Source organism: Phyllobates terribilis, unplaced genomic scaffold (assembly GCF_046119375.1).
Source record: "Phyllobates terribilis strain yellow unplaced genomic scaffold, ASM4611937v1 Scaffold_13__5_contigs__length_258822181, whole genome shotgun sequence".
NCBI lineage: Eukaryota > Metazoa > Chordata > Amphibia > Anura > Dendrobatidae > Phyllobates > Phyllobates terribilis.
The window spans coordinates 97,188,782-97,209,325 of NW_027362773.1; the positions used below are offsets into that span (position 1 = coordinate 97,188,782).

Here is a 20,544-nt window from a genome sequence, read left to right on the forward strand (position 1 = left end):
GCATAGTGTGATCAGAGTGTCAGCATAGTGTGATCAGAGTGTCAGCATAGTGTATTCAGAGAGTCAGCATAGTGTAATCAGTGTCAACATACTATAATTAGTGTGATCAGTGTCAGCATAGTGTGATCAGTGTCAGCATAGTGTAATTAGTGTGATCAGTGTGTCAGCATAGTGTGATCAGAGTGTCAGCATAGTGTGATCAGAGTTTCAGCATAGTGTGATCAGAGTGTCAGCATAGTGTATTCAGAGAGTCAGCATAGTGTAATCAGTGTCAACATACTATAATTAGTGTGATCAGTGTCAGCATAGTGTGATCAGTGTCAGCATAGTGTAATTAGTGTGATCAGTGTGTCAGCATAGTGTGATCAGAGTGTCAGCATAGTGTGATCAGAGTGTCAGCATAGTGTGATCAGAGTGTCAGCATAGTGTGATCAGAGTGTCAGCATAGTGTGATCAGAGTTTCAGCATAGTGTGATCAGAGTGTCAGCATAGTGTGATCAGAGTGTCAGCATAGTGTGATCAGAGTGTCAGCATAGTGTGATCAGAGTGTCAGCATAGTGTGATCAGTGTCAGCATAGTGTGATCAGTGTCAGCATAGTGTGATCAGTGTCAGCATAGTGTGATCAGTGTCAGCATAGTGTGATCAGTGTCAGCATAGTGTGATCAGTGTCAGCATAGTGTGATCAGTGTCAGCATAGTGTGATCAGTGTCAGCATAGTGTGATCAGTGTCAGCATAGTGTGATCAGTGTCAGCATAGTGTGATCAGTGTCAGCATAGTGTAATCAGAGTGTCAGCATAGTGTGATCACAGTGTGATCAGTGTCAGCATAGTGTGATCAGAGTTTCCGCATAGTGTGATCAGAGTTTCCGCATAGTGTGATCAGAGTTTCCGCATAGTGTGATCAGAGTTTCCGCATAGTGTGATCAGAGTTTCCGCATAGTGTGATCAGAGTTTCCGCATAGTGTGATCAGAGTTTCAGCATAGTGTGATCAGAGTGTCAGCATAATGTGATCAGAGTGTCAGCATAGTGTAATCAGAGTGTCAGCATAGTGTAATCAGAGTGTCAGCATAGTGTAATCAGAGTGTCAGCATAGTGTAATCAGAGTGTCAGCATAGTGTAATCAGAGTGTCAGCATAGTGTAATCAGAGTGTCAGCATAGTGTAATCAGAGTGTCAGCATAGTGTAATCAGAGTGTCAGCATAGTGTAATCAGAGTGTCAGCATAGTGTGATCAGTGTCAGCATAGTGTGATCAGTGTCAGCATAGTGTGATCAGTGTCAGCATAGTGTGATCAGTGTCAGCATAGTGTGATCAGTGTCAGCATAGTGTGATCAGTGTCAGCATAGCGTGATCAGTGTCAGCATAGCGTAATCAGTGTCAGCATAGCGTAATCAGTGTGTCAGCATAGCGTAATCAGAGTGTCAGCATAGCGTGATCAGAGTTTCCGCATAGTGTGATCAGAGTTTCCGCATAGTGTGATCAGAGTCAACATAGTGTGATCAGTATCAGCATAGTGTAATCAGAGTGTCAGCATAGTGTGATCACAGTGTGATCAGTGTCAGCATAGTGCAATCAGAGTTTCCGCATAGTGTGATCAGAGTTTCCACATAGTATGATCAGAGTTTCCGCATAGTGTGATCAGTGTCAGCATAGTGTAATCAGAGTTTCCGCATAGTATGATCAGAGTTTCCGCATAGTGTGATCAGAGTTTCCGCATAGTGTGATCAGAGTTTCCGCATAGTGTGATCAGAGTTTCCGCATAGTGTAATCAAAGTGTCAGCATAGTGTGATCAGTGTCAGCATAGTGTAATCAGAGTTTCCGCATAGTGTAATCAGAGTTTCCGCATAGTGTGATCAGAGTTTCCGCATAGTGTGATCAGAGTTTCCGCATAGTGTGATCAGAGTTTCCGCATAGTGTGATCAGAGTTTCCGCATAGTGTGATCAGAGTTTCCGCATAGTGTGATCAGAGTTTCCGCATAGTGTGATCAGAGTTTCCGCATAGTGTGATCAGAGTTTCCGCATAGTGTGATCAGAGTTTCCGCATAGTGTGATCAGAGTTTCCGCATAGTGTGATCAGAGTTTCCGCATAGTGTGATCAGTTTCCGCATAGTGTAATCAGAGTGTCAGCATAGTGTGATCACAGTGTGATCAGTGTCAGCATAGTGCAATCAGAGTTTCCGCATAGTGTGATCAGAGTTTCCGCATAGTGTGATCAGAGTTTCCGCATAGTGTGATCAGAGTTTCCGCATAGTGTGATCAGAGTTTCCGCATAGTGTGATCAGAGTTTCCGCATAGAGTGATCAGAGTTTCCGCATAGTGTGATCAGAGTTTCCGCATAGTGTGATCAGAGTTTCCGCATAGTGTGATCAGAGTTTCCGCATAGTGTGATCAGAGTTTCCGCATAGTGTGATCAGAGTTTCCGCATAGTGTGATCAGAGTTTCCGCATAGTGTGATCAGAGTTTCCGCATAGTGTGATCAGTGTCAGCATAGTGTGATCAGTGTCAGCATAGTGTGATCAGTGTCAGCATAGTGTGATCAGTGTCAGCATAGTGTGATCAGTGTCAGCATAGTGTAATCACAGTGATCAGTGTCAGCATAGTGTGATCAGAGTGTCAGCATAGTGTGATCAGAGTTTCAGCATAGTGTGATCAGAGTTTCAGCATAGTGTGATCAGAGTGTCAGCATAGTGTGATCAGTGTCAACATACTGTAATTAGTGTGATCAGTGTGTCAGCATAGTGTGATCAGAGTTTCAGCATAGTGTGATCAGAGGGTCAGCATAGTGTGATCAGTGTCAGCATAGTGTGATCAGTGTCAGCATAGTGTGATCAGAGTGTCAGCATAGTGTGATCACAGTGTGATCAGTGTCAGCATAGTGCAATCAGAGTTTCCGCATAGTGTGATCAGAGTTTCCGCATAGTGTGATCAGAGTTTCCGCATAGTGTGATCAGAGTTTCCGCATAGTGTGATCAGAGTTTCCGCATAGTGTGATCAGAGTTTCCGCATAGAGTGATCAGAGTTTCCGCATAGTGTGATCAGAGTTTCCGCATAGTGTGATCAGAGTTTCCGCATAGTGTGATCAGAGTTTCCGCATAGTGTGATCAGAGTTTCCGCATAGTGTGATCAGTGTCAGCATAGTGTGATCAGTGTCAGCATAGTGTGATCAGTGTCAGCATAGTGTGATCAGTGTCAGCATAGTGTGATCAGTGTCAGCATAGTGTGATCAGTGTCAGCATAGTGTAATCACAGTGATCAGTGTCAGCATAGTGTGATCAGTGTGTCAGCATAGTGTGATCAGAGTGTCAGCATAGTGTGATCAGAGTTTCAGCATAGTGTGATCAGAGTTTCAGCATAGTGTGATCAGAGTGTCAGCATAGTGTGATCAGTGTCAACATACTGTAATTAGTGTGATCAGTGTGTCAGCATAGTGTGATCAGAGTTTCAGCATAGTGTGATCAGAGGGTCAGCATAGTGTGATCAGTGTCAGCATAGTGTGATCAGTGTCAGCATAGTGTGATCAGAGTTTCCGCATAGTATGATCAGAGTTTCCGCATAGTATGATCAGAGTTTCCGCATAGTATGATCAGAGTTTCCGCATAGTATGATCAGAGTTTCCGCATAGTGTGATCAGAGTTTCCGCATAGTGTGATCAGAGTTTCCGCATAGTGTGATCAGAGTTTCCGCATAGTGTGATCAGAGTTTCCGCATAGTGTGATCAGAGTTTCCGCATAGTGTGATCAGAGTTTCCGCATAGTGTGATCAGTTTCCGCATAGTGTGATCAGAGTTTCCGCATAGTGTGATCAGAGTTTCCGCATAGTGTGATCAGAGTTTCCGCATAGTGTGATCAGAGTTTCCGCATAGTGTGATCAGAGTGTCAGCATAGTGTGATCAGAGTGTCAGCATAGTGTAATCAGAGTGTCAGCATAGTGTAATCAGAGTGTCAGCATAGTGTAATCAGAGTGTCAGCATAGTGTAAGCAGAGTGTCAGCATAGTGTAATCAGAGTGTCAGCATAGTGTAATCAGAGTGTCAGCATAGTGTAATCAGAGTGTCAGCATAGTGTAATCAGAGTGTCAGCATAGTGTAATCAGAGTGTCAGCATAGTGTGATCAGTGTCAGCATAGTGTGATCAGTGTCAGCATAGTGTGATCAGTGTCAGCATAGTGTGATCAGTGTCAGCATAGTGTGATCAGTGTCAGCATAGTGTAATCAGTGTGATCAGTGTCAGCACAGTGTGATCAGTGTCAGCATAGTGTAATCACAGTGTGATCAGTGTCAGCACAGTGTGATCAGAGTTTCAGCATAGTGTGATCAGAGTGTCAGCATAGTGTATTCAGAGAGTCAGCATAGTGTAATCAGTGTCAACATACTATAATTAGTGTGATCAGTGTGTCAGCATAGTGTGATCAGAGTGTCAGCATAGTGTGATCAGAGTGTCAGCATAGTGTGATCAGAGTGTCAGCATAGTGTGATCAGAGTGTCAGCATAGTGTGATCAGAGTTTCAGCATAGTGTGATCAGAGTTTCAGCATAGTGTGATCAGAGTGTCAGCATAGTGTGATCAGTGTCAACATACTGTAATTAGTGTGATCAGTGTGTCAGCATAGTGTGATCAGAGTGTCAGTATAGTGTGATCAGAGTTTCAGCATAGTGTGATCAGAGTTTCAGCATAGTGTGATCAGAGGGTCAGCATAGTGTGATCAGTGTCAGCATAGTGTGATCAGTGTCAGCATAGTGTGATCAGTGTCAGCATAGTGAAATCAGAGTTTCCGCATAGTATGATCAGAGTTTCCGCATAGTGTGATCAGAGTTTCCGCATAGAGTGATCAGAGTTTCCGCATAGTGTGATCAGAGTTTCCGCATAGTGTGATCAGAGTTTCCGCATAGTGTGATCAGAGTTTCCGCATAGTGTGATCAGAGTTTCCGCATAGTGTGATCAGAGTTTCCGCACAGTGTAATCAGAGTGTCAGCATAGTGTAATCAGAGTCAACATAGTGTGATCAGTATCAGCATAGTGTAATCAGAGTGTCAGCATAGTGTGATCACAGTGTGATCAGTGTCAGCATAGTGCAATCAGAGTTTCCGCATAGTGTGATCAGAGTTTCCACATAGTATGATCAGAGTTTCCGCATAGTGTGATCAGTGTCAGCATAGTGTAATCAGAGTTTCCGCATAGTATGATCAGAGTTTCCGCATAGTGTGATCAGAGTTTCCGCATAGTGTGATCAGAGTTTCCGCATAGTGTGATCAGAGTTTCCGCATAGTGTAATCAAAGTGTCAGCATAGTGTGATCAGTGTCAGCATAGTGTAATCAGAGTTTCCGCATAGTGTAATCAGAGTTTCCGCATAGTATGATCAGAGTTTCCGCATAGTGTGATCAGAGTTTCCGCATAGTGTGATCAGAGTTTCCGCATAGTGTGATCAGAGTTTCCGCATAGTGTGATCAGAGTTTCCGCATAGTGTGATCAGAGTTTCCGCATAGTGTGATCAGAGTTTCCGCATAGTGTGATCAGAGTTTCCGCATAGTGTGATCAGAGTTTCCGCATAGTGTGATCAGAGTTTCCGCATAGTGTGATCAGAGTTTCCGCATAGTGTGATCAGTTTCCGCATAGTGTAATCAGAGTGTCAGCATAGTGTGATCACAGTGTGATCAGTGTCAGCATAGTGCAATCAGAGTTTCCGCATAGTGTGATCAGAGTTTCCGCATAGTGTGATCAGAGTTTCCGCATAGTGTGATCAGAGTTTCCGCATAGTGTGATCAGAGTTTCCGCATAGAGTGATCAGAGTTTCCGCATAGTGTGATCAGAGTTTCCGCATAGTGTGATCAGAGTTTCCGCATAGTGTGATCAGAGTTTCCGCATAGTGTGATCAGAGTTTCCGCATAGTGTGATCAGAGTTTCCGCATAGTGTGATCAGAGTTTCCGCATAGTGTGATCAGTGTCAGCATAGTGTGATCAGTGTCAGCATAGTGTGATCAGTGTCAGCATAGTGTGATCAGTGTCAGCATAGTGTGATCAGTGTCAGCATAGTGTAATCACAGTGATCAGTGTCAGCATAGTGTGATCAGTGTGTCAGCATAGTGTGATCAGAGTGTCAGCATAGTGTGATCAGAGTTTCAGCATAGTGTGATCAGAGTTTCAGCATAGTGTGATCAGAGTGTCAGCATAGTGTGATCAGTGTCAACATACTGTAATTAGTGTGATCAGTGTGTCAGCATAGTGTGATCAGAGTTTCAGCATAGTGTGATCAGAGGGTCAGCATAGTGTGATCAGTGTCAGCATAGTGTGATCAGTGTCAGCATAGTGTGATCAGAGTGTCAGCATAGTGTGATCACAGTGTGATCAGTGTCAGCATAGTGCAATCAGAGTTTCCGCATAGTGTGATCAGAATTTCCGCATAGTGTGATCAGAGTTTCCGCATAGTGTGATCAGAGTTTCCGCATAGTGTGATCAGAGTTTCCGCATAGAGTGATCAGAGTTTCCGCATAGTGTGATCAGAGTTTCCGCATAGTGTGATCAGAGTTTCCGCATAGTGTGATCAGAGTTTCCGCATAGTGTGATCAGAGTTTCCGCATAGTGTGATCAGAGTTTCCGCATAGTGTGATCAGTGTCAGCATAGTGTGATCAGTGTCAGCATAGTGTGATCAGTGTCAGCATAGTGTGATCAGTGTCAGCATAGTGTGATCAGTGTCAGCATAGTGTGATCAGTGTCAGCATAGTGTAATCACAGTGATCAGTGTCAGCATAGTGTGATCAGTGTGTCAGCATAGTGTGATCAGAGTGTCAGCATAGTGTGATCAGAGTTTCAGCATAGTGTGATCAGAGTTTCAGCATAGTGTGATCAGAGTGTCAGCATAGTGTGATCAGTGTCAACATACTGTAATTAGTGTGATCAGTGTGTCAGCATAGTGTGATCAGAGTTTCAGCATAGTGTGATCAGAGGGTCAGCATAGTGTGATCAGTGTCAGCATAGTGTGATCAGTGTCAGCATAGTGTGATCAGAGTTTCCGCATAGTATGATCAGAGTTTCCGCATAGTATGATCAGAGTTTCCGCATAGTGTGATCAGAGTTTCCGCATAGTGTAATCAGAGTGTCCGCATAGTGTAATCAGAGTGTCCGCATAGTGTAATCAGAGTGTCCGCATAGTGTAATCAGAGTGTCCGCATAGTGTAATCAGAGTTTCCGCATAGTGTAATCAGAGTGTCCGCATAGTGTAATCAGAGTGTCCGCATAGTGTAATCAGAGTGTCCGCATAGTGTAATCAGAGTGTCCGCATAGTGTAATCAGAGTGTCCGCATAGTGTAATCAGAGTGTCCGCATAGTGTAATCAGAGTGTCCGCATAGTGTAATCAGAGTGTCCGCATAGTGTAATCAGAGTGTCCGCATAGTGTAATCAGAGTGTCCGCATAGTGTAATCAGAGTGTCCGCATAGTGTAATCAGAGTGTCCGCATAGTGTAATCAGAGTGTCCGCATAGTGTAATCAGAGTGTCCGCATAGTGTAATCAGAGTGTCCGCATAGTGTAATCAGAGTGTCCGCATAGTGTAATCAGAGTGTCCGCATAGTGTAATCAGAGTGTCCGCATAGTGTAATCAGAGTGTCCGCATAGTGTAATCAGAGTGTCCGCATAGTGTAATCAGAGTGTCCGCATAGTGTAATCAGAGTGTCAGCATAGTGTAATCAGAGTGTCAGCATAGTGTAATCAGAGTGTCAGCATAGTGTAATCAGAGTGTCAGCATAGTGTAATCAGAGTGTCAGCATAGTGTGATCAGTGTCAGCATAGTGTGATCAGTGTCAGCATAGTGTGATCAGTGTCAGCATAGTGTGATCAGTGTCAGCATAGTGTGATCAGTGTCAGCATAGTGTGATCAGTGTCAGCATAGTGTGATCAGTGTCAGCATAGTGTGATCAGTGTCAGCATAGTGTGATCAGTGTCAGCATAGTGTGATCAGTGTCAGCATAGTGTGATCAGTGTCAGCATAGTGTGATCAGTGTCAGCATAGTGTGATCAGTGTCAGCATAGTGTGATCAGTGTCAGCATAGTGTGATCAGTGTCAGCATAGCGTGATCAGAGTTTCCGCATAGCGTGATCAGAGTTTCCGCATAGCGTGATCAGAGTTTCCGCATAGTGTGATCAGAGTTTCCGCATAGTGTGATCAGAGTTTCCGCATAGTGTGATCAGAGTTTCCGCATAGTGTGATCAGAGTTTCCGCATAGTGTGATCAGAGTTTCCGCATAGTGTGATCAGAGTTTCCGCATAGTGTGATCAGAGTTTCCGCATAGTGTGATCAGTGTCAGCATAGTGTGATCAGTGTCAGCATAGTGTGATCAGTGTCAGCATAGTGTGATCAGTGTCAGCATAGTGTAATCACAGTGTGATCAGTGTCAGCATAGTGTAATCACAGTGTGATCAGTGTCAGCACAGTGTGATCAGTGTTTCAGCATAGTGTGATCAGAGTTTCAGCATAGTGTGATCAGAGTTTCAGCATAGTGTGATCAGAGTTTCAGCATAGTGTGATCAGAGTGTCAGCATAGTGTGATCAGAGTGTCAGCATAGTGTGATCAGTGTCAACATACTGTAATTAGTGTGATCAGTGTGTCAGCATAGTGTGATCAGAGTGTCAGCATAGTGTGATCAGAGTTTCAGCATAGTGTGATCAGAGTGTCAGCATAGTGTGATCAGAGTGTCAGCATAGTGTGATCAGTGTCAGCATAGTGTAATCACAGTGTGATCAGAGTTTCAGCATAGTGTGATCAGAGTTTCAGCATAGTGTGATCAGAGTGTCAGCATAGTGTAATCAGTGTCAACATACTGTAATTAGTGTGATCAGTGTGTCAGCATAGTGTGATCAGAGTGTCAGCATAGTGTGATCAGTGTCAGCATAGTGTAATCACAGTGTGATCAGTGTCAGCAATGTGTAATCACAGTGTGATCAGAGTTTCAGCATAGTGTGATCAGAGTGTCAGCATAGTGTGATCAGAGTGTCAGCATAGTGTGATCAGAGTGTCAGCATAGTGTGATCAGAGTGTCAGCATAGTGTGATCAGAGTGTCAGCATAGTGTATTCAGAGAGTCAGCATAGTGTATTCAGAGAGTCAGCATAGTGTAATCAGTGTCAACATACTGTAATTAGTGTGATCAGTGTGTCAGCATAGTGTGATCAGAGTGTCAGCATAGTGTGATCAGAGTGTCAGCATAGTGTGATCAGAGTGTCAGCATAGTGTGATCAGAGTTTCAGCATAGTGTGATCAGAGTTTCAGCATAGTGTAATCACAGTGTGATCAGTGTCAGCATAGTGTGATCAGTGTCAGCATAGTGTAATCACAGTGTGATCAGTGTCAGCATAGTGTAATCACAGTGTGATCAGTGTCAGCACAGTGTGATCAGAGTTTCAGCATAGTGTGATCAGAGTTTCAGCATAGTGTGATCAGAGTTTCAGCATAGTGTGATCAGTGTCAGCACAGTGTGATCAGAGTTTCAGCATAGTGTGATCAGAGTTTCAGCATAGTGTGATCAGAGTTTCAGCATAGTGTGATCAGAGTTTCAGCATAGTGTGATCAGAGTTTCAGCATAGTGTGATAAGAGTTTCAGCATAGTGTGATCAGAGTGTCAGCATAGTGTATTCAGAGAGTCAGCATAGTGTATTCAGAGAGTCAGCATAGTGTAATCAGTGTCAACATACTGTAATTAGTGTGATCAGTGTGTCAGCATAGTGTGATCAGAGTGTCAGCATAGTGTGATCAGAGTTTCAGCATAGTGTGATCAGAGTTTCAGCATAGTGTGATCAGAGTGTCAGCATAGTGTGATCAGAGTGTCAGCATAGTGTATTCAGAGAGTAAGCGTAGTGTAATCAGTGTCAACATACTGTAATTAGTGTGATCAGTGTGTCAGCATAGTGTGATCAGAGTGTCAGCATAGTGTGATCAGAGTGTCAGCATAGTGTGATCAGAGTGTCAGCATAGTGTGATCAGAGTCAGCATAGTGTAATCACAGTGTGATCAGTGTCAGCATAGTGTGATCAGTGTCAGCATAGTGTAATCACAGTGTGATCAGTGTCAGCATAGTGTAATCACAGTGTGATCAGTGTCAGCATAGTGTAATCACAGTGTGATCAGTGTCAGCATAGTGTAATCACAGTGTGATCAGTGTCAGCATAGTGTAATCACAGTGTGATCAGTGTCAGCACAGTGTAATCAGAGTTTCAGCATAGTGTGATCAGAGTTTCAGCATAGTGTGATCAGAGTTTCAGCATAGTGTGATCAGAGTGTCAGCATAGTGTGATCAGAGTGTCAGCATAGTGTGATCAGAGTGTCAGCATAGTGTGATCAGAGTGTCAGCATAGTGTGATCAGTGTCAGCATAGTGTGATCAGAGTGTCAGCATAGTGTAATCAGTGTCAACATACTGTAATTAGTGTGATCAGTGTGTCAGCATAGTGTGATCAGAGTGTCAGCATAGTGTGATCAGAGTGTCAGCATAGTGTGATCAGAGTGTCAGCATAGTGTGATCAGAGTGTCAGCATAGTGTGATCAGAGTGTCAGCATAGTGTGATCAGTGTCAGCATAGTGTATTCAGAGAGTCAGCATAGTGTAATCAGTGTCAACATACTGTAATTAGTGTGATCAGTGTGTCAGCATAGTGTGATCAGAGTGTCAGCATAGTGTGATCAGAGTGTCAGCATAGTGTGATCAGAGTGTCAGCATAGTGTGATCAGAGTTTCAGCATAGTGTGATCAGAGTTTCAGCATAGTGTAATCACAGTGTGATCAGTGTCAGCATAGTGTGATCAGTGTCAGCATAGTGTAATCACAGTGTGATCAGTGTCAGCATAGTGTAATCACAGTGTGATCAGTGTCAGCACAGTGTGATCAGAGTTTCAGCATAGTGTGATCAGAGTGTCAGCATAGTGTGATCAGAGTGTCAGCATAGTGTGATCAGAGTTTCAGCATAGTGTGATCAGAGTTTCAGCATAGTGTGATCAGAGTGTCAGCATAGTGTATTCAGAGAGTAAGCGTAGTGTAATCAGTGTCAACATACTGTAATTAGTGTGATCAGTGTGTCAGCATAGTGTGATCAGAGTGTCAGCATAGTGTGATCAGAGTGTCAGCATAGTGTGATCAGAGTGTCAGCATAGTGTGATCAGTGTCAGCATAGTGTAATCACAGTGTGATCAGTGTCAGCATAGTGTGATCAGTGTCAGCATAGTGTAATCACAGTGTGATCAGTGTCAGCATAGTGTAATCACAGTGTGATCAGTGTCAGCATAGTGTAATCACAGTGTGATCAGTGTCAGCATAGTGTAATCAGTGTGATCAGTGTCAGCACAGTGTAATCAGAGTTTCAGCATAGTGTGATCAAAGTTTCAGCATAGTGTGATCAGAGTTTCAGCATAGTGTGATCAGAGTGTCAGCATAGTGTGATCAGAGTGTCAGCATAGTGTGATCAGTGTCAGCATAGTGTGATCAGAGTGTCAGCATAGTGTAATCAGTGTCAACATACTGTAATTAGTGTGATCAGTGTGTCAGCATAGTGTGATCAGAGTGTCAGCATAGTGTGATCAGAGTGTCAGCATAGTGTGATCAGAGTGTCAGCATAGTGTGATCAGAGTTTCAGCATAGTGTGATCAGAGTTTCAGCATAGTGTAATCAGTGTCAACATACTGTAATTAGTGTGATCAGTGTGTCAGCATAGTGTGATTAGAGTGTCAGCATAGTGTGATCAGTGTCAGCATAGTGTAATCACAGTGTGATCAGTGTCAGCATAGTGTGATCAGTGTCAGCATAGTGTAATCACAGTGTGATCAGTGTCAGCATAGTGTGATCAGTGTCAGCATAGTGTAATCACAGTGTGATCAGTGTCAGCATAGTGTAATCACAGTGTGATCAGTGTCAGCATAGTGTGATCAGAGTTTCAGCATAGTGTGATCAGAGTGTCAGCATAGTGTGATCAGAGTGTCAGCATAGTGTGATCAGAGAGTCAGCATAGTGTAATCAGTGTCAACATACTGTAATTAGTGTGATCAGTGTGTCAGCATAGTGTGATCAGAGTGTCAGCATAGTGTGATCAGAGTGTCAGCATAGTGTGATCAGAGTGTCAGCATAGTGTGATCAGAGTGTCAGCATAGTGTGATCAGAGTTTCAGCATAGTGTAATCACAGTGTGATCAGTGTCAGCATAGTGTGATCAGTGTCTGCATAGTGTGATCAGTGTCAGCATAGTGTGATCAGTGTCAGCATAGTGTGATCAGTGTCAGCATAGTGTGATCAGTGTCAGCATAGTGTGATCAGTGTCAGCATAGTGTAATCAGTGTCAGCATAGTGTAATCACAGTGTGATCAGTGTCAGCACAGTGTGATCAGTGTCAGCATAGTGTGATCACAGTGTGATCAGTGTCAGCACAGTGTGATCAGAGTTTCAGCATAGTGTGATCAGAGTGTCAGCATAGTGTATTCAGAGAGTCAGCATAGTGTAATCAGTGTCAACATACTATAATTAGTGTGATCAGTGTGTCAGCATAGTGTGATCAGTGTGTCAGCATAGTGTGATCAGAGTGTCAGCATAGTGTGATCAGAGTTTCAGCATAGTGTGATCAGAGTTTCAGCATAGTGTGATCAGTGTCAACATACTGTAATTAGTGTGATCAGTGTGTCAGCATAGTGTGATCAGTGTCAACATACTGTAATTAGTGTGATCAGTGTGTCAGCATAGTGTGATCAGTGTCAACATACTGTAATTAGTGTGATCAGTGTGTCAGCATAGTGTGATCAGAGTGTCAGTATAGTGTGATCAGAGTTTCAGCATAGTGTGATCAGAGTTTCAGCATAGTGTGATCAGAGGGTCAGCATAGTGTGATCAGTGTCAGCATAGTGTGATCAGTGTCAGCATAGTGTGATCAGTGTCAGCATAGTGTAATCAGAGTTTCCGCATAGTATGATCAGAGTTTCCGCATAGTATGATCAGAGTTTCCGCATAGTATGATCAGAGTTTCCGCATAGTATGATCAGAGTTTCCGCATAGTATGATCAGAGTTTCCGCATAGTATGATCAGAGTTTCCGCATAGTGTGATCAGTGTCAGCATAGTGTGATCAGTGTCAGCATAGTGTGATCAGTGTCAGCATAGCGTGATCAGTGTCAGCATAGCGTAATCAGTGTGTCAGCATAGCGTGATCAGAGTTTCCGCATAGCGTGATCAGAGTTTCCGCATAGCGTGATCAGAGTTTCCGCATAGTGTGATCAGAGTTTCCGCATAGTGTGATCAGAGTTTCCGCATAGTGTGATCAGAGTTTCCGCATAGTGTGATCAGAGTTTCCGCATAGTGTGATCAGTGTCAGCATAGTGTGATCAGTGTCAGCATAGTGTAATCACAGTGTGATCAGTGTCAGCATAGTGTAATCACAGTGTGATCAGTGTCAGCATAGTGTAATCACAGTGTGATCAGTGTCAGCACAGTGTGATCAGAGTTTCAGCATAGTGTGATCAGAGTTTCAGCATAGTGTGATCAGAGTTTCAGCATAGTGTGATCAGAGTTTCAGCATAGTGTGATCAGAGTGTCAGCATAGTGTAATCAGTGTCAACATACTGTAATTAGTGTGATCAGTGTGTCAGCATAGTGTGATCAGAGTGTCAGCATAGTGTGATCAGAGTTTCAGCATAGTGTGATCAGAGTGTCAGCATAGTGTGATCAGAGTGTCAGCATAGTGTGATCAGTGTCAGCATAGTGTAATCACAGTGTAATCAGAGTTTCAGCATAGTGTGATCAGAGTTTCAGCATAGTGTGATCAGAGTTTCAGCATAGTGTGATCAGAGTGTCAGCATAGTGTAATCAGTGTCAACATACTGTAATTAGTGTGATCAGTGTGTCAGCATAGTGTGATCAGAGTGTCAGCATAGTGTGATCAGTGTCAGCATAGTGTAATCACAGTGTGATCAGTGTCAGCATAGTGTGATCACAGTGTGATCAGTGTCAGCAATGTGTAATCACAGTGTGATCAGTGTCAGCACAGTGTGATCAGAGTTTCAGCATAGTGTGATCAGAGTGTCAGCGTAGTGTAATCAGTGTCAACATACTGTAATTAGTGTGATCAGTGTGATCAGAGTGTCAGCATAGTGTAATCACAGTGTGATCAGTGTCAGCATAGTGTGATCACAGTGTGATCAGTGTCAGCAATGTGTAATCACAGTGTGATCAGTGTCAGCATAGTGTGATCAGAGTGTCAGCATAGTGTGATCAGAGTGTCAGCATAGTGTGATCAGTGTCAGCATAGTGTGATCAGAGTGTCAGCATAGTGTGATCAGAGTTTCAGCATAGTGTGATCAGAGTGTCAGCATAGTGTGATCAGAGTGTCAGCATAGTGTGATCAGAATGTCAGTATAGTGTATTCAGAGAGTCAGCGTAGTGTAATCAGTGTCAACATACTGTAATTAGTGTGATCAGTGTGTCAGCATAGTGTGATCAGAGTGTCAGCATAGTGTGATCAGAGTGTCAGCATAGTGTGATCAGAGTGTCAGCATAGTGTGATCAGAGTTTCAGCATAGTGTGATCAGTGTCAGCATAGTGTAATCACAGTGTGATCAGTGTCAGCATAGTGTGATCAGTGTCAACATAGTGTAATCACAGTGTGATCAGTGTCAGCATAGTGTAATCACAGTGTGATCAGTGTCAGCATAGTGTAATCACAGTGTGATCAGTGTCAGCACAGTGTAATCAGAGTTTCAGCATAGTGTGATCAGAGTTTCAGCATAGTGTGATCAGAGTTTCAGCATAGTGTGATCAGAGTTTCAGCATAGTGTGATCAGAGTTTCAGCATAGTGTGATCAGAGTGTCAGCATAGTGTGATCAGTGTCAACATACTGTAATTAGTGTGATCAGTGTGTCAGCATAGTGTGATCAGAGTGTCAGTATAGTGTATTCAGAGAGTCAGCATAGTGTAATCAGTGTCAACATACTGTAATTAGTGTGATCAGTGTGTCAGCATAGTGTGATTAGAGTGTCAGCATAGTGTGATCAGTGTCAGCATAGTGTAATCACAGTGTGATCAGTGTCAGCATAGTGTGATCAGTGTCAGCATAGTGTAATCACAGTGTGATCAGTGTCAGCATAGTGTGATCAGTGTCAGCATAGTGTAATCACAGTGTGATCAGTGTCAGCATAGTGTGATCAGTGTCAGCATAGTGTAATCACAGTGTGATCAGTGTCAGCATAGTGTAATCACAGTGTGATCAGTGTCAGCATAGTGTAATCACAGTGTGATCAGTGTCAGCATAGTGTAATCACAGTGTGATCAGTGTCAGCATAGTGTAATCACAGTGTGATCAGTGTCAGCATAGTGTAATCACAGTGTGATCAGTGTCAGCACAGTGTAATCAGAGTTTCAGCATAGTGTGATCAGAGTTTCAGCATAGTGTGATCAGAGTTTCAGCATAGTGTGATCAGAGTGTCAGTATAGTGTATTCAGAGAGTCAGCATAGTGTAATCAGTGTCAACATACTGTAATTAGTGTGATCAGAGTGTCAGCATAGTGTGATCAGAGTGTCAGCATAGTGTGATCAGAGTGTCAGCATAGTGTGATCAGAGTTTCAGCATAGTGTGATCACAGTGTGATCAGTGTCAGCATAGTGTGATCAGTGTCAGCATAGTGTAATCACAGTGTGATCAGTGTCAGCATAGTGTAATCACAGTGTGATCAGTGTCAGCACAGTGTGATCAGAGTTTCAGCATAGTGTGATCAGAGTTTCAGCATAGTGTGATCAGAGTTTCAGCATAGTGTGATCAGAGTTTCAGCATAGTGTGATCAGAGTGTCAGCATAGTGTGATCAGAGTTTCAGCATAGTGTGATCAGAGTTTCAGCATAGTGTGATCAGAGTTTCAGCATAGTGTGATCAGAGTTTCAGCATAGTGTGATCAGAGTTTCAGCATAGTGTGATCAGAGTTTCAGCATAGTGTGATCAGAGTTTCAGCATAGTGTGATCAGAGTTTCAGCATAATGTGGTCAGAGTGTGGTCAGATTCTCTCGCATGTGGAGAAGAGAGAGAAAAAAATGTCTCCATCTTCTCCATTCTGTCAGTCAGTGAATATCGGACTGCACACAGCTGTCATTCGAGTGCCGTCCTTTTTTTTCATGGGCCCGTTGACTTGCATGGCCAAGTGAGATCCGATTTACAGATGCAAATTGTGTATACTGAGATTTTTTCCTTGGACAGATGAAAAATCGGATATGTGCACGACCCCATAGAATAACATTGGTCTGTGTGAGATCCAACGTTTTGTCGAAATGCACTTGGATCGAAAATATGGTCGTTTGCACGAGCCGGAAAGCCACTAAGCCTCTTAGAAAGCCTCACTCTACGCGAGTGCCGAGCACTACACAGGACCTTCTTCCTTCCCTCCTCTGATTTTAAACGGGAGCAGCGTTTTCACTGCAAAATCATACAGATGATTGTAAGGGAAGCACAGATCCGTGGGTGAAACAGCTAAAAAATCAAGCAACGATCGTACAAGCAATTAAGGGACACCAGTGGGAGAGGCAAGGACTGGTTGGTGGGGAAGACGCCACTGCCTGTAGGATTTTACAGACTTTTGTGGATTTATTCGCACCACTGATTTATGCTCCAATTTGGGGGATGATTAATAATTGCATATTATGTAGAAGAATTAGGGGCCACATCATTGCTTCAGGTTATGGGCAACTTAACGCAATGCTTTGGCCACTGATTCTGGCTGAAGTCCCCCTCCTTCATAATATGCAGTTATTAAAGATCATAGTAGTCTATACACATCTCAAAGGTCGGCTCCTCTGCACATAAGACCTTCCTTTCCTTCAGACGCCGATAAGGACGTATTTTTGTCCTCCACCCCAAGTTAATGTTTGCATGAGATTTTTCCATTGAAAAACTTAAAAAGGAGAGGTTTTGTGTTACACTGAGGATTTTCCTCGGGCTAATCAGCTAATTGCGCTATATGTCACTGCTACAAAGGGCCTTATTCTACATGATGTCATGAGAACCTGCCGGGGTGGAAGTCAGCGGGGTCAGCTGCAATTTATAGCTAATGTAAGGTTTGTGTAATGACACCATCCAAGGTATGCTCTAATATATGGATCAACTTCACACTAACAACCTGAGAATATGGCAAAGTGTAAGTTATTAGAGAGACAGTCAGAATGTTTACAGACCCTCAAGTGTCTGAATATGAGGGGTCTATATACGGCATACATCTGAGGAGGGGTCTCCATCTGATCATTGGCGCTACTATAGCAGAGCAAGGTCTCTAGCTAACTGCAGGGCACAATATACCTGAGGAGGGGTCTCTATCTATACAGATGGTATAATACACCTAAGGAGGGGTCTTTATCTGCCCAGGTGGTATAATACACCTGAGAAGGGGTCTCTCTCTGCCCGGGTGGTATAATACACCTGAGGAGGGGTCTCTATCTGCCCAGGTGGTAGAATACACCTGAGGAGGGGTCTCTATCTGCCCAGGTGGTAGAATACACCTGAGGAGGGGTCTCTATCTGCCCAGGTAGTATAACACACCTGAGGAGGGGTCTCTATCTACCCAGGTAGTATAACACACCTGAGGAGGGGTCTCTATCTGCCCAGGTTGTATAATACACCTGAGGAGGGGTCTCTATCTGCCTAGGTGGTATAATACACCTAAGGAGGGGTCTCCATCTGCCCAGGTAGTATAATACACCTGAGGAGGGGTCTCTATCTGCCCAGGTAGTATAATACACCTGAGGAGGGGTCTCTATCTGCCCAGGTAGTATAATACACCTGAGGAGGGGTCTCTATCTGCCCAGGTAGTATAATACACCTGAGGAGGGGTCTCTATCTGCCCAGGTGATATAATACACCTGAGGAGGGGTCTCTATCTGCCTAGGTGGTATAATACACCTAAGGAGGGGGTCTCTACCTGCCCAGGTGGTATAATACACCTAAGGAGGGGTCTCTATCTGCCCAGGTGGTATAATACACTTAAGGGGGGTCTCTATCTGCCTAGTGGTATAATACACCTGAGAATGGGTCTCTCTCACCACGTGGTGCTATACACCTGGGGCGGGGTCTCTATCTGCCCACGTGGTGCTGTACCACTCAGGAGGGGTCTCTATTTGTCACGTGGTGCTATAGCCCTGAGGAGGGGGTCTCTATTTGCCACGTGGTTCTATACCCCTGAGGAGGGGGGGTCTCTATTAGCTATGTGGGGCTATACACCTGAGGAGGGGGCTCTATCTCCCCACCTGCTGCTATACCCCTGGAGGGGTCTCTATCTGTCCATGTGGTACTATACCCCTGAGGAGGGGTCTCTATCTGTCCACGTGGTGCTATACCCCTGAGGAGGGGTCTCTATCAGTCCATGTGGTGCTATACACCTGAGGAGGGATTGCTATCTACCCACGTAGTGCTGCACCCCTGAGGAGGGGTCTCTATTTGCACATGTACTGCTGTACACCGGGGTGAGGTGTCTATAGAGAAGTCGGCTCTGTGTAATGACAGGAGGCCATATAGATACATCTCCAAAATGTAAAGTTCTGCGGAATATGTTGACGCTATAAAAATAAAAAGTATTATTATTAGTGCAGCGCTGGTGCCGGTACCTGGAGTGCATCTCTCCTTGTGCTTTACTCTGTGACTGGGGAGGTTGCTGCGGTTGTTGGCACTGGACTGGAGCGGGTGAATAGGGCTGGGCATGGGGGGTGCTGGAGGGATGGTATGGCTGCTGGCACTGGTTTGGCGTTCCTGAATGTTGGGGTGCTGGAGCCGGCTGGTGACAATTCTGTTTCTGGGTTTGCTGCTGCTGTTGCTTGAAACGCGACAGGCTGAAGAACAGGCCGAGGATGGCTTTTAAATTTCCATTCCTGATCTCTGTAAAAAGATAAAGATACAGAACAGTCAGTGGGGTCTGATTACAGCGATTATTACAGATACTGCACAGCGACACTTACTTCTCAGCATCACTTCATTCTCCATATGCAGACGGCTACGTCCACACTTTGCTGCAGATCTACGCACTTGTACTTATTTCATAGGTATTCATGTTCTGTACATTATACGTTATTATCAGCTTGTATTGCATTGTGTATGTGGGTGCACAGGGCTACGTTAAATATTCAGCAGATGCTCTAATCCTGCTCCTCTGGGTGACTATGCAGGGTTCCAGTCATATGTAATGCACAGTACAACCTCTTATTATATGTAATGCGAAGTACAACCTCTGGGTATATGTAATGCACAGTACAACCTCTGGGTATATGTAATGCACAGTACAACCTCTGGGTATATGTAATGCACAGTACAACTTCTGCTTATATGTAATGCACAGTACAACCTCTGGGTATATGTAATGCACAGTACAACCTCTGGGTATATGCAATGCAGAGTACAACCTCTGGGTATATGCAATGCACAGTACAACCTCTGGGTATATGCAATGCACAGTACAACCTCTGGGTATATGTAATGCACAGTGCAACCTCTGGGTATATGTAATGCACAATATAACTTCTTCTTTTCTCATTGACCCATTTGTCAGTATCGAACCCTAATATGGACCCATGGATAATGCCTTGTCCTGTGCAGCGGAGGTTGAGGTGGGTGGGAGCAGCTGTAGGGAGGGAATACCACTGGCTTATTATTTGAGAGGTCGGTGTGCAGACACAGGCCGGCAGCGCTGATGTAGGTAGAGGGAGAAGTGCACACGATCTACAGACTCCACACAAGGACGAGCTCTGATAATGGCTACCACACACATTACTGACAGCAGATGACCCTGATCACATCAGCCCTTCTCTGGAGATGAAGCGTCTGGACACGGCCCACAACGTATAAGACAATACAACATTGGTCACAACATGTATCGTCTCACAAAACTGCTCTGCAACCTGATCCGCTATGTTCCCAGCAGATTAGCTCGGGGAGGATAGTGGCTCTCACTGGGTATGAAGACTTAGTTTCAAAGCTATGTTACGTGGGAAAAAAATATGTAAAGTAGATCAAGCTCTGGTTGGCTGGTATAAGCTACTTTATATACCCAGGAGATAAGAATGCTTCTCTCTTTAAAGGGTTAACTATACTTTTAAGTAACTTTTTAGAATACAGAGATGATTGATTTCTGCTCTTCATTCCTTAGTTAGCACACAGACAAAAGCAGCTGAAGCAATATTTAGCAGTACTGATCAGTGTAGAGGTGAATCCAGCTCTGCCCTTAGGTAAAAGACTTGTCAGAAAGCTCAGCAGGATCTTTCCTCACTCTGCTCCTCACTCCTCCTCCCCTCTCCATAGAGTATAATATGATGTGTAACCTCACACCTCACTGCACTGGTAGTCTGTCTTGTCTTGAGCAAGAATGAGTTAATTGGATGGTGAGCTCAAGAGGCCGGAAGGGAGGGGAAGGAGAAGAAATGGCTCATAGGTGGAGAAAGAAGCAGATTTCTCTGATAGGAAATATAAGAAACTCTTTAATATATCTTATGTAAGTGCCATGGGAAGGATATTTTAAGGGATTTATTTTTGCTTACATAATAGTAACTTATGCACCGTATGATTAAAATC

The 20,544-nt window shown here is 43.9% G+C and overlaps 1 protein-coding gene across 13 annotated transcripts in view; it reads right to left on the reverse strand.

Annotated features, from left to right (window-relative positions):
- Positions 1–20,544, reverse strand: part of NAV2 (neuron navigator 2) — a 220,100-nt gene that overhangs the window by 117,469 nt on the left and 82,087 nt on the right. For all 13 annotated transcript variants that reach the window (XM_073658244.1, XM_073658235.1, XM_073658234.1 and 10 more), the window contains one exon: positions 18,591–18,858. In XM_073658244.1, coding sequence (XP_073514345.1) covers positions 18,591–18,858 — 268 coding nt within the window. The remainder of the gene's footprint in view (positions 1–18,590; positions 18,859–20,544) is intronic.